Consider the following 13,294-nt stretch of genomic DNA (forward strand, 5'->3'; position numbering starts at 1 on the left):
AGCTTGTTTCCATCCTCAGCATGAGATTTGCTTCCCTTGCTAGTGCTGTAAGATTGAGCATCAATCCCTATTGCCCACCGCCCTACAAACCCTGCCCATAGGGGCAGTGGCTATGGCAGAGCAGAACCCACCCTGGCCCAGCTCTGCAGCAGCCTGCAGAGGAGAGGAAGGGGAAAGGCTCCTCAGGCACCGAGAGCTCTCCAGCCATGTGTGTGCAAAACTTCTGCCCATGCCACGTGACAGAGGAAGAGGCTCGGATCCATTACACAATAATAAAAATATGCCTTTGGCGAAGCTGAGCCAAAACCTAGAGCTGCAGCGGGAAGCCAGCAATACATGCAAAACGGGGAAAAACATTAATAGAAAAGAAAGACCCACCAAGTCAGCACACAGAGTGCGCTTGGAAGGACGCAATCGCAGGAGGACGGGGTTTGTGCTCCATGATGTGACAGCAATCTGCAGCAAAACATCTGTGCAAGCTGAGCGGAATCCCGGCGCCTGTCAAGACCTCACTGAAGAGATTAAGCCTGGGTGAGTACATTCCTTTTCCCTGTTTTTTTGTTTTATTTTGTTTCGTTTTGTTTTTTGTCCCCCTCTTTTTCTTGACTTAGCAAATGTGAGCTAAATTATCAGGCACTCAGTTTTCCAACACCTGCACAGGAAACATAAAGACAACAGCCCAGGTTGGAAGAAACAGTCAGGGAAGGAAACAGCAAAAGAGGCGGTGTGGTCTTGGGTGCAGGAGATCCATCGTTCTCCCTCAACTCCTTTAACACTACTTTGTGCAGCAGACCAAGTTCATATCAGCTACAGCAACTGCACTGGCTTATATCAGAAGTTAAATGCATGCTTTTCAGCTTTCCCTCTCCATGCAGAGGCTCTCACTGTCACCGCATTGCATGAGGCCACTTCCCTGCCAAAAATCCCCATTTGACCACTATGCCTGGTGCCAAACCATCACCACATCCAGCAAGCCCAGGCGACTTTCCCCTCCGGTGTGGTCTCAGCTCAGCTGCCTCACAAGCACCAGGAGGTTCAAGCGCTCCTTTGCTCCTGGAGCTCACTCTCATAGGCAAAAGCTTTTCTTGCAGATGCTCCTTTTTAATGCTTATTCGTATACAGAACTAGAACCCATGGGGATCCGCAGCATCATTTTACACACTACACCAATCCCAGGGGATGCCCTGGACCCTACAGCAGCAGTTCTTACGGATTCAGCTGAAGGATGAAGGGCACATCATCCTCAAATCCCAGCTGATGGTAACTGTCACCACCTGCCTGTGGCTCATCCTGCTGCCTCAGGACCCAGACATTCTCTGCGCATTTTGGAGTCTCTCTCAGAGATCAGAGGCTGCCAATAGATGGCCCAGCAGTGATGAGCCTGCCAGCATCTAACGCTGACCTCAGAGCAGTTCAGCACTGCCTGCATCCGCAATCGCCTCATCTCCCCCCCCAGGCAGTGTTCAGCCATCAGCCCTCACAGCACTGGGCACAGGGTGCAGTCCCACACAGCAGGCATTTGTCAGGGCCAAAAGCCTCCAGAACCCTATTACAAAAAGCATTAATTAAAATGTTTCTGTAAAAGTGAGACCTCAGCTGAAAATGTGCTCCATGGCCTTTGGTGCCAAGTCTGCTGCTTGTACCGAGGAAAGATGCTGGTCTGTTTCCAATTTGCTTTTTGGAACTCGGTGTATGTTCTACACCAACATGCAATTTTCCTTTTAAGGTGGAACAGAAGGAGGGTTTGTTTTTTTTTTTTTTCAAAGGGATTCCTTTAAAATGTTACTTATAGATCTTCTTGTGAATGTGACACTGCTGTGATGTGGGATGCAGTGCTCTTGTGGAGCCCCAGACTAGCCATGCAGAGCACCCAGGTGGCCAAACGTTCCGCATGTGTGCATGTGTCGGTACCCGAACCTCCCAGCCTCAGGGTACTGTGTGTGTTACCCCACCGCGTTAACTAGGGGCATTGCTTGGAGGTAAATAGAAAGTTTCAGAGAAGTTGCTGCCCTCTGCGCCATGCTTTACTCCTGCTCATTCCTTCTCCACACAAAGCAGTCCCATCTATGTTTTTCCCCAGGTTATGCTCCACAACGGAATGCCTCCTTGCCACAGCCACTTAGAGCCAGCTATCTCCAAACACTTCTCCCTTCTCTTCTACCCCATCTGAGGTGGTTACTGGGAAGAGAGGATGGAGCTTTCCTTAGGATCTCCACACTCCAAAGGCATTTTAGCATTTTTTTCCATTTCTATAAAGCGAGAAGACTTTTTCAACTATCCACGTTAATACTGGTTGGTGGTTTCAGTTTCACAAGGCCATTAAACCAATACTTTTCACCAGCAAATAAATTTGGGTATAAGGAAGGCAAGAGAGCCCAGACGAAGGAAATGGCTTAGCAGGCACAACCAGCTCAGAAATCTGTTCTGCATTTCCTACTCCTCTGCATGTTCTTAATTATACAACTCTCAGAACCAGGGGGCTCCCACTCAGCATTTATATATGGCATATTGCTGGCTGGACCTGGAGCATGTAATGTGCATTCCCACCCCCTTCAGGAGCTGATACCAGGGCGGGAGCACTAAGGCAACATGAAATGTATGCAATCCTTCAAATATGTCATTTCCAGTGCAGGAATTGAATATTATGCTGCCAGAGAAATGCTAAAGACTCCCAATATTTGGCTTCACGCCACACAGGATCCTGCCTGACCAAAAGGCCAGTGAAAGACTGGGGATATCACAGCTCATCTGTCTATTGCAAATTTGCCTCAGCACGAAAGCATGAAGAAATATCTGAAAAGCAGTTTCATAATCCCTGCTTTTGTATTTAGCTAACAGGACTGGAGATGTGAAAAGAAAGCCCACGCAAGTGGATGAGCCTTTCAAAATATTTAACCTCCTCCAGTACAGGATAGCTGTAGTGAGGGAAAAGACTGCATTTCATAGAGACTTTGCCACCAAATAAAAGCATGCACCTCCTAGCCTGGAGCTCAGGAATTGTACCGAAGTGATGCATGCTACTCCTTTGGCTTGATCTCTCTTAATCATGGAGCAACTGAGAAAACAGTGAACCAGACAGAGATGTTTTAGGTTTTGTCTCATTTCTCCAAGAGCTACTCCAGCTACAGAAGGTCAAAGAAAGAAACTGAGGCAGGGAATGACTCCCCACCAGTTTGTTTCCACACTGAGACCACTGGGAAACAGCCCAACACCAAAAGCATCTCCTTCGGTACACGGTCAGTGCCCACAGCTCATGGCTGTGATCTCCCTCACTGGCAGGAGAAGGAGAAAATCCTCAGCCTGGACACCACCACATGCATAGCATCCTTCAGAGTTGGGAGGGGATGGCAAGAGGACCTTCGTCGTCTGCCAGAAACTGATACCATAGGGGAAATCCTCCTTTTAAGTATATCTGTAATGAGATGCAGAACCAATGCAAAGTCTACTTTACTCTCTTCTGACATTCAGGGTCTCAGGCGGCTTGTGCATGAAGATGAGCTCCTGTCAATCAGATAGATTTTGAGCACCTTCCCTAAGCTGCCACCCCAAGCACCATTTTAAGATGCAGTGAGGTTACTCTGTCTGCAGCTCTTTGCAAACAGCTCACGTGCAGACATCCAGAGGGAGGTGTTACTGCATGATAACTGCTCTGCATCGCTAACAGTTTCACGGGAATAGTTTTATTCTAGAAATGATTTCCTATCAGAAATCTGTCCAGGAGGGGAATCAGACAAGCCCAGGACGACCAGCCTCCTCTGTCAGTGAAAGCAGAGGCAAGGCTGCTCCAAAAACAAGCATAACAAACCTTGCTGTATTCTACACCTAAAGCAATGGCTTATGGTCGAGCCAGGAGAAAAGCAGCAAACAGTGCTGTTAATGGCCATCCATCTTTCCAAGGTGAGCAAGAGCCAAGAGCCCCTGCAGCAAAGCAGGTCACAGCAGTGGTGGCTGCAACAGGGCTGATCCTGGCTGCAGGCAGTGCAGCTGAGCATGACGAAGAAGGGGAACCCCAAGCAGGTGTCCTTAGCTAGCAGAGGCTCAATGCATACTGTCAAGCAAACCCACATTAAGAATTTCCTTGACTGACTTGGCCCCAGGCTTCCACAACTCAGCTCAGCCCCACATCACTTGTGCTTGGACCCTGTAATAGACCCAGCAACACAGCAGCAGTGCATGTCTCAGGGCTTTGGTGTGAGCTTTCCCAGTTTTTCCTTCCTCTTTGTTAGTCCAGAGCACCTGCTTTCTGTACCTCTCTGCCATCGTTGCTCAGCTCCTAGGGGGAAAAGCAGGATCAGGAAAGGGCAAAGAGGAGCGAAGAGGTAAGAGAGAACATACATCAAAACAAAAAACTCCCCCATCCTGCCAAAAGAAAAAATCCCAGTTGTGCCCCATTTTCACACAGCCCTGGCAGAGGGCACCGTGCTGCACCCACACACAGGTTGCCGCACACATCAGCCGAGCCCCCATCTCGTTTCTCCAGGCTGTGCCATGATTTCTGCTGTCCTCCTCCTCTGGACTGTGCCCTGCGTGGCCAACCACATCCTCGGAGGCTTTGCCAAAGCAGCGCTGCAGGAGGGCCCCCAGCTGACGTGCAGCCTCCCGGGCCCCCCTGGGCCTCCCGGCCCTCCTGGTGCACCTGGGACTCCGGGAACAGTTGGCAGGATGGGCTTCCCAGGGAAAGATGGCAAGGACGGCAAGGATGGGGACAAAGGCGATCACGGTGATGAAGGTAAGAGGAAAGAGCTTCTTTGCAAAACAAGGGTAAAATGTAAAAGCATGAGTGCAACAGCCCAGTTAACATCAACTTGTCATCCCACATCCAAGCCTCAGAGCAGGCTACATCTCATGAGACACTTCCAGGAATTCAGCCTCCTCCTCTTAACATTCCCCTCTTCTCAGATCCTGCCAGTGAGTTTTGGATTCTCACACTGTGTCCAGGCGCTCCCACGTAGCACTGCCACAGCAGCAGGTAGAGACTTTTATTTTCACAATATCGAATCATTGAAGGTCTAATCAGCCTAAGCAGCAATAGAAAGTATTTCAAACATCACCCCAAAACCCCTGCCAGAACCTCCCAAAACATATTGTTTGCTGGTAGATTTGTAATGCCGCATGTAATTATTTTCATCTTCCCTTTCTTGTTGCACATATTTCCTCCGGATTTTCCGTTTTAATACACACAAGCTATGTGAGAGACAAAACACTGTGATTCCTGCTTTCAAGGGAAACAGAATCAAATGAAAAATTAAGCACTGATCCCTGGAGCACTCTCACTGAGTGTCAGGCACTGCTCTGACCGTGCTCCATCAAAATCAAAGCACACATCCACCCTCCTCTGGTCCTGCAAAGGGGCTCTTTTTTCTATCAGTCCTCACTGTGAGCATCAGAGCCAGCTGGAGGCAGAAGGCAGTGATTTCCCATCACCACACTAGAGTGCACTCCTGGTTCAGCATAATGCCAGTGTGCCAGTACTGCATCTTCTCTCACACTCAGAACAGGGAATCTAGAGAACATTTCCTCTCACAGCCATCTACCCTTGCTATGGCAGTTAACAAGACACAGCATAAATCCCAGTAGTTATATGATTTATGACCTGACGTGTGTCCAGCCCCAGGTGGTATTTCATTGGTTTCTTACCAGTACGATTTTCCCCCCAAATGAAAATATACTGCTGCAATGATACAACCCCTTTCCACTTGTTAAACCTTCACTAAAGAGTTTACAAGGTTATTTGTCTTTCAGGTCCACAGGGCAGAACAGGAAACCCAGGCAAGCCGGGACCGAAGGGGAAAGCAGGAGCCATTGGCAAGGCAGGCCCACGGGGACCAAAGGGCTTAAAGGGTAATCCTGGGAAAAATGGAGCACCAGGAAAGAAGGGACCCAAAGGGAACAAAGGTGAGACTGGGATGCCAGGACCCTGCACCTGCAATGCCAACAAAGCCAAATCTGCCTTCTCTGTAGCTGTCTCTAAGAGCTACCCAAGAGAAAGGCTCCCCATCAAATTTGACAGGATCCTGATGAACGAGGGAGGACATTACAATGCTTCCAGTGGGAAATTCATATGCAGTATCCCAGGTATTTACTACTTTACTTATGATATTACTTTGGCCAACAAACATCTGGCCATTGGCTTGGTCCACAACGGGCAGTACCGGATCAAGACTTTTGATGCCAACACTGGGAACCACGATGTTGCCTCTGGATCAACCATTCTCTCTCTGAAGCAAGAGGACGAGGTGTGGCTGCAGATCTTTTACTCTGAACAAAACGGGCTCTTTTATGATCCCTACTGGACAGACAGCTTATTTACTGGCTTCCTGATCTACCCTGACCAAGATTATCTCAATGAAATATAGAGTGAGAAACAAATAAGAAATGGATGCAGTCCAGCAAAGTGTAGCCTGCACGTGGACATGTGTGATATTATCGCATAATTTCACTTTCTTGGCACTAAAAGCCCATATTGGCAATACAGATATTTACTTGATGCCACCAACTAGTCCATGAAGTATATCAGGATCTTTAGGACCTACCTTTAAGTGACCTCATGACTCTGTAAACCTGGAAGCCAGCCGCTATGTTTTCCTACTGTTCAAACATGCCGCAGACATGTAACTCAAATACTGGTGCAGAATGTTTTGATTTTATATTATTGTAATGCATAGAGACCAAAAACCATTTCCTGAAAACTGAGCTTATGAGTTTCATCGATGTTGGAGATTGTATCAGTGCCCCTCCTTCTCAATAATAATAATAATAAAACTTACTACGCTTTACCAACTGCTTACAAGTCAGGAAATTATCAGCTACCGTTACAAAAGTACCAGCAACCCTCAGCCTCATCAAAGCAGTACTAATAAGCAACGGCATCCGGTTTAAATAGGACACAAAGAAAAGAGCTCATTTAAGGCTAAAGGTAAAACTCCTGCTAAGACACACGCCGTCGAATCGAGCTCTGCTGGTGTTGCTCAGAGTTCAGCCACAACAAAGCAGTGCTGAGTCTTGCATCTGCTTTCAGACGAGAGTCAAAAAGCTGTGATCAGAACCTGACATTGGCAAGCCCAATACCTGCCAGCCTCCGGTCCGTGGTGGAGGGCAATGCTGCAGATAAAACTCAATTTTTAGAGAGACAGTGTGAACCTTCACTCCAGAAACAGGTGCATCAAATCCCACTCATCCATCCCTGCCAGCTTTTGCTGAAAGGAAATACTCATGGTGCTGCTGAGGTGCTCCTCACAGGCTTAATGCTGCAGATAGACTCTGTCTTAATGACGTGCTTTGCTTTTTTGATTTTGTATGTCAAATGTTACAGATGATCCGATCTTAACATAGTGGTTCTAAACTGTATAAAAAAGAAAAACAAGGCAGAAAAGCCCAGGGGTGAGCTTTTTGGTCTTGCTATGAATCATAGAATCATAGAATCATAGAATCATAGAATCACCAAGGTTGGAAAAGACCTAAAAGATCATCCAGTCCAAATGATGAGCTTTGCATTTTTCCACATCCCAACCAGCAGCCGTACAGGGATATGCTCCCAAATCGAGCATTATTATCACAGCAAAGAGCTCTCCAGCTGTATGGCTGCTCAGCCAGTTGCATTGCACCAATGTGTGCAGCTGCTCACTACCAGAAGTCAGTCTGCGGTCAGAGAGAAGGAGTTTTCCTCAATATCTGATACATCTTCTTGGTTCCCACAGTCATATTTCTTGTCTCCTCTATTGCAACACAAAAACTTGTATCAGTTTCCAGTTCTTCTCATTTGCACATTTAGACATTGAGGAGATAGCACAGAAGAACAAATTAAGAAAGAACAAATTAAGATATATATATATATTAACCTTACTTCTACAAGTCATTGTATTTGCATGATTTTGTGAACAACTTTAAATGTGTTATATCTTATGAAAATCTTTTCAAATACCTTTTTTTTTTTTTAATAAAGCTGAACAAAGCTACCACTGCAACATCCTTGATGCTTATTAAGCAGTTTTCCTGAAATTATTTCAAAACTGTTACAGATTCCACAGACGCTGCCAGTTTCAGTGATGGATTTTGTGGGGCCAGATGCCACCAGTGTATTTCCTCCCTTCCAACCCTACAAGCCAGGGAACACACACTTTTTTACTCTCTGTGCAAGGCCTTCTACTAGGTGGAACAGGATCTGTACATTCCTGAGCAGCTGCTCAGCCTGCTGGCAGAGGTCCTTTCCCAGCAGTTGCAGTGCAAATAATGTACTTTCCTTTGCAATGCCCTCATTTAGTATGTCCTGGCCTGCATTTTGCAGGCAGCAACAGTTCAAGCATTGCCTTTCTTTCTCAGTGCCCAGCCCTGCATTTCCACCAACAGCCCCAGGGGATGGCGGGACTGCTGCCAAAAGGGAGAGACCTTGTTGCCTTCAATTTCTCCCATCAACCATCCCCAGCATGATTTTCGTTTTGGTTTTCCAACAGGTTACTGCTGAACCCACTTGATACAAGGCAGGTGCCAGAGCTGGGAGGGGATGGCAGAGCACCACAGGGAATAAGACTGAGGTGGGGAAGCAGCGGTCAGCAATTAACGCAGCTGCACTGCCAACCAGCTTCTAGGGCTGGACTCCTCGTTGTACCGTTATCTCAGCAGCCCTAGCAGGGAGCATTTCCCCACCATCAGTCCTCTCAGGGGCCCACTAGCTGTTTTCCCCTGATGTGAAGCCATGGGAGTTATTAGCTCTCTGGCAAAGCATCGTTTTTGATCAAGTGAAAAGGAAAACATGCAAATGCATCCAAGTTCAGAAGATCAAAATGCAAGTTATAAAGAAACCCCCTGCTAATCAATCACTAGCACAGAGCTTGCTTTCTGTCCGGGGCTATGAGGTCCTCCTTGCTGACCTGGAGCTCTGGCTCCAACACACCCACATCCACCCCTGGGAGCTGCTCCAGGTCACAGTGCTGCTTCTGTGCAGCACAGCTCAGCCCCAGCTCGGTGGATCTGCTGCCATGAAGGACTCAGAAGAGAAAGCTCAAACCAATAAGACACAGCAGGCAGAAGGGAGAGGTCTGTTTCCTTCCAATTATTTAACCTCTGATTGGGCTGCAGTCATTCAAAAGATATCGTACATCAATTATGTCTGAAAGAGGCACAGTAGTTTGAAGTACACAGATTGCTCTGAAAAAGATTTATCTCTTCTTAGCGTTTTTTAAGATTAACCAAGGCAGCCTGCATGCTGACCAAGATGTCTCTGCTCAGCACAAACCTGCACAAGCATCTCTCCAGCAGCTGTGGGCTGCCCTCCTTCTGCCTCCCCCAGGAGAGGAGGGAGGGAAGGGCAGCAGTGCCGGGGTTATCTCAGGGCTGACCATGGGAATATTGAGTTTGGGGTGTTTTTTCCTCTCTTCAAGAAACTGGCTCAGGCTTCAGAGCATTTTAGAAGTTATACATTCTGGCTTGCTCTCGCATCTTCAGGCTGCAGTTCAGTTTGCAGTTCCATTTTTCTCCAGCCAAGCAACTATTCATTTGGTTTCCATGTGTACTTATTTTTGTTGTTGTTGTTGTTGTTTTTAATTAAAAATGAGATTTGCATAAGATTTTTTTCCAGGAATATGGAGTTTCTGGAATAACACCAAGTAAAGAATTCTGACTTTCACAGCCAAGCTGTCACAAGAGAGAACTGCTCCCACGCAGGCTGCTCGCCCCAGCCCAGGCAGCTCCCAGCACCTCCATTGCTGTGGGAGCAGAGCTGGGAATGTCTTGGCCAGGCAAACGTGTGGGCAGATGCTATCAGGAAGGAGGGAGGAATGTCCTGGCTGAGGCAGGATGCTACGTGAGGGCAGTGGATGCAAACAAGGCCTGTTACATTGCAGCAACCTTCTCCACTGTGAACACCAGAGCTGCCCGCGGCTGCTTTGCGCACCAAGTTTTGTCACAAGCAGGTCCCTCTAGGCACTCAGCATGCCAGGTGAAGACAGGCAGTGCAACACCTGCCCTCAGTGATCAGTTAGCAATGATAGCTCAGCTGTTTCATCTCGTGGTTCATTAGAAGCCAGCACAGACTCAGCTGTGAAAACACAGACACAGGTCCTCTCCATGGGGTCAAAGGGTTTCATTACCATGTGAACTACTCTCCACCACCACAGGGCTTTCTTCCTCCCACCTTCATCCCCAAACCATGCAGTTCACTCTAGCTGAGCAGAGCCTTCCAGTCTCCATCACATCTTCCCTTAGGGAGGCCAAGGAAGGCCCAGGAGAACCTGCCTCCTGTAGCTGCGTACCATTTACCTCGCTGTGCACTGCTGTGTTGCCAGGGGATGTTTCTGCTCCTGAAGCAACCCAGGCCCAGCAGCAGAAGCTGCAGCATGTCCTCTGGATGACACAGACCTGTGACTGCAGCCCCACAAATCCCCAGCCCCTCACCCCTCAGCTCCTGGTGCAGCACCCCTGCCCAGCACAGGGACACAGAAGCTGCCTTGCCCTCACATGTAGCACCAGGGATTTTACCACAGGGAAAATAATAACAGGGCTGTCACCCAAGAGCCGCTCTAGTACTGCTACAACCCCATAATTACCTCAGCTTGAGGCATTTTCAGTGAGCATGTGCTGGAGAGGCCGTGTCTCCAGGTGCTTGACAGGCAGGTCAAGAAGAGGAAGGCTGCTACAAGGGAAGGGCACCTTTACAGGGTTTCTGATTTCCACATAAGCTAGTGGCTAGAAGAAGGAACAAGGAAGTTCCCATGCTTCAGCTATAGCATGTTCAAAGGGATATCTGGGGGGCCTGGCTGTGCATTAGTTCTTGGGCACAGAACTGAGGTACACCAGGCTGCTGGGAAGCAGAAAGCCCACAGACCTCCCAGCAGTCTTACCGCAGCCAGTGCTGTGCCCCCAGAGTCACAAATCTCTTTTTCTGAGTTTTTTGTGGTGAGAGGACAGGACAGCCTCTCTGCAAGTCCCACCACAGCAGTGAATGCTGCTGAAGGAAGAAGTCCTGCTTACATCTTGCTGCTCTTCTTGTTTGCTTTGTGCTTGCTTCAGATCCCTCTGTGAGCCTACAGAATGTACAACTTATAGAAAGTTAGCCTGACAGAAAGACTAGGTTTAATGAGATGGGTCACATAGTGAAAAATGCATGCTGAGCGACAGAGCTACAAAGGAGCAGCATGAAGAAGAGAGGTAGGAAAACACAGATAGATACAGAGAACCAGAAAGAGGGAAAATCAGTTCTTTCAGTAGAAGAAAATCACCACATTCATTTAAGTGAAAGCACTCAAACTGGCTGAAATTATTGCTCAAACTGTTGCTGATAAAATCTGGCTTTGGGATTTTGGTGGAATGTGGAGCACCTGAGTGGCATCAACCTGGGCTGCCCGCCTGGGGAAGGAGGAGCCCTGTGGGGGCTACCTGGGCAGGCACCAGTGATCCTTACTTGCACTCACCCCTTGCTGAGCACCAAAGCAGCTCCCCTCTGCCTCTAGCAGCAGGTGGGGGTGGGCGGCAGGAGTTGCAGAGCACAGCCACGGGCTCTGTGTTGTGCATGGGACTTGATTAAGAAGCCCGTTCTTTTCCACCAAGAGCACTCCAGCTCCTTGCTGACTGATGCAGGTGCAGCCTCTGCAATGCAGCATTTCCACTGTCTTCTTTTCCAGCTGAAGTCCGCTGTGCCAGCAGGTGAAATACAGGTTGCCTGAGCCCTGTCTGTTAGACTAAAGGCTTGTACCTTAGCTATTGTTGGGTAACCTTATTCATTCTGAATGCATTGTATTACTATAGCATCCAGAATGGTGGGGTAGTGGGAAAGCTGCTGATTTGCTCAATTTAAACTGATTCTTAAAGAAAACCCCCATAATGCTGATGACATCACTGACTTGAAACTAGGTTTACATCACTTAAGTCTCAGTGGCTGTACCTGTGCTTTACCCAGCCATGCCTTATTCACAATGATAGATTTGCATAAAGTTTCTCTAAATGAATGTAAACTCTCAGTAAGTCTATTTACTTTGGGAATTCTCCTGCGATTTTTTTTTTTGTTGTTGTTGTTGTTGTTCTTTTTCAGACTATTTGCTAAACTGCTCACAAGTTTAATACACACAGTTCTGATGTAGCTGTAGCCCATGTTTTAACCTCCGCTGTAGCCATTACACGAGAACGTGTTCCTGTCCTGAAAGGTCCCATTCAGATGGAAAAGTTATACTGTAACTGGGCTCAATTTTTTAGAACAATATTATTTAACAGTATTAAAGTTGATAATAGTGTTGAGAAAGCATAGAGGTAAAAAAAAAAAAAAGCTAATAGCAAATGAGTACAGCACTGTATGAATCACATGGGTTATTTGTAAGGAAACGCTCAGACTGCTGTTCAACACGTTTTTAAGTGGAATATATTCAGTTTTAAATGAAAAGAGGAAAAAAAAAAGTGGTTTCGTTGTTTAAATTAGGGCACTCAAGTACTTTGTTTAAGGGATAGTGGTGTAATCAGATGTACTTGAAAGAAAATAGGGGAAAATTGTTTCTGACGGACACTTGGTGGCAGCTTTTATCTGCGGGTTTAATGGCCGCTGCTACTTAACTTCATTGCTTGGCTTTTACAGCAGGGCCAAGGCAGAAAGCTGACCATAAACAACTGGGGATGTTTTCACCGGAATAACCGCTCAGCAGCTTTTCTTTGCTGATCATGAAAGCATTTTCCCAAGAACGCTAAAATCAACAAAGACAGTAACTTTGATGGAAGCATGCAGGTTTTCTGTGTTTCTTTCTTTTCGGAAACCAAGGAAGAAAACATTTTATGAGCGTTGTTTTGTTTGTTTTGCCAGGTCCTGTGCAGGATGACTGACAGACAAAACCCCCAAAAACGAATGCTGAAACTGGGGTCTAATTCCCAAGAAGGGAAAGCTGCTGCTAGGCCTGGAGAGCTCATTTGTGGCAACTTCATCCTGAACAGATCAACAGTGAGGCTTTGGTACAGGACAGGCTGTATGGTGATCTTTTTGGCTTGTTAGAATTGCTGAAACAGAGCTGGGAAACGCTTGGTGGGGGATTTCATCCTGAAAAGCCCATCGGACATAAATATCTCACTCAGAGGTCTGGGAACGAAGCTGTGCGGCGCCTGGCAGTTTCCTGGGCTCTTTGAGCGTCAAGCTGGGATGTGGAAATGGACCCCGCGGCAAAGCGGTGACATCTGGGCTGAAACTGTAGCCAGGTCACCGCCGCCTACACGTCCCCGTAACTGAAGGTGAAGCATCTCGCGTGAGGAAGCGCAGAACGAGGACAAAGCCCGCGCCTCCCGCTCACACTTGAGGACTCTCGCTGAGCGCCCGCCGCCGCCGGCA

The 13,294-nt window shown here is 47.6% G+C and overlaps 1 protein-coding gene across 1 annotated transcript; it reads left to right on the forward strand.

The window, feature by feature from the left end:
* Window positions 1-257: 257 nt before the first annotated feature.
* Window positions 258-7,969, forward strand: C1QTNF2 (C1q and TNF related 2). The gene is made up of 3 exons (XM_003210323.4): window positions 258-531; window positions 4,481-4,729; window positions 5,743-7,969. The coding sequence occupies exons 2-3, from the start codon at window positions 4,489-4,491 to the stop codon at window positions 6,354-6,356; spliced, it is 855 nt and encodes a 284-aa protein (XP_003210371.1). The 5' UTR covers window positions 258-531; window positions 4,481-4,488; the 3' UTR covers window positions 6,357-7,969.
* The last annotated feature ends 5,325 nt before the right edge of the window (window positions 7,970-13,294 follow it).

The sequence above is a fragment of the Meleagris gallopavo genome, chromosome 15 (assembly GCF_000146605.3).
Source record: "Meleagris gallopavo isolate NT-WF06-2002-E0010 breed Aviagen turkey brand Nicholas breeding stock chromosome 15, Turkey_5.1, whole genome shotgun sequence".
Classification (NCBI taxonomy): Eukaryota; Metazoa; Chordata; class Aves; order Galliformes; family Phasianidae; genus Meleagris; species Meleagris gallopavo.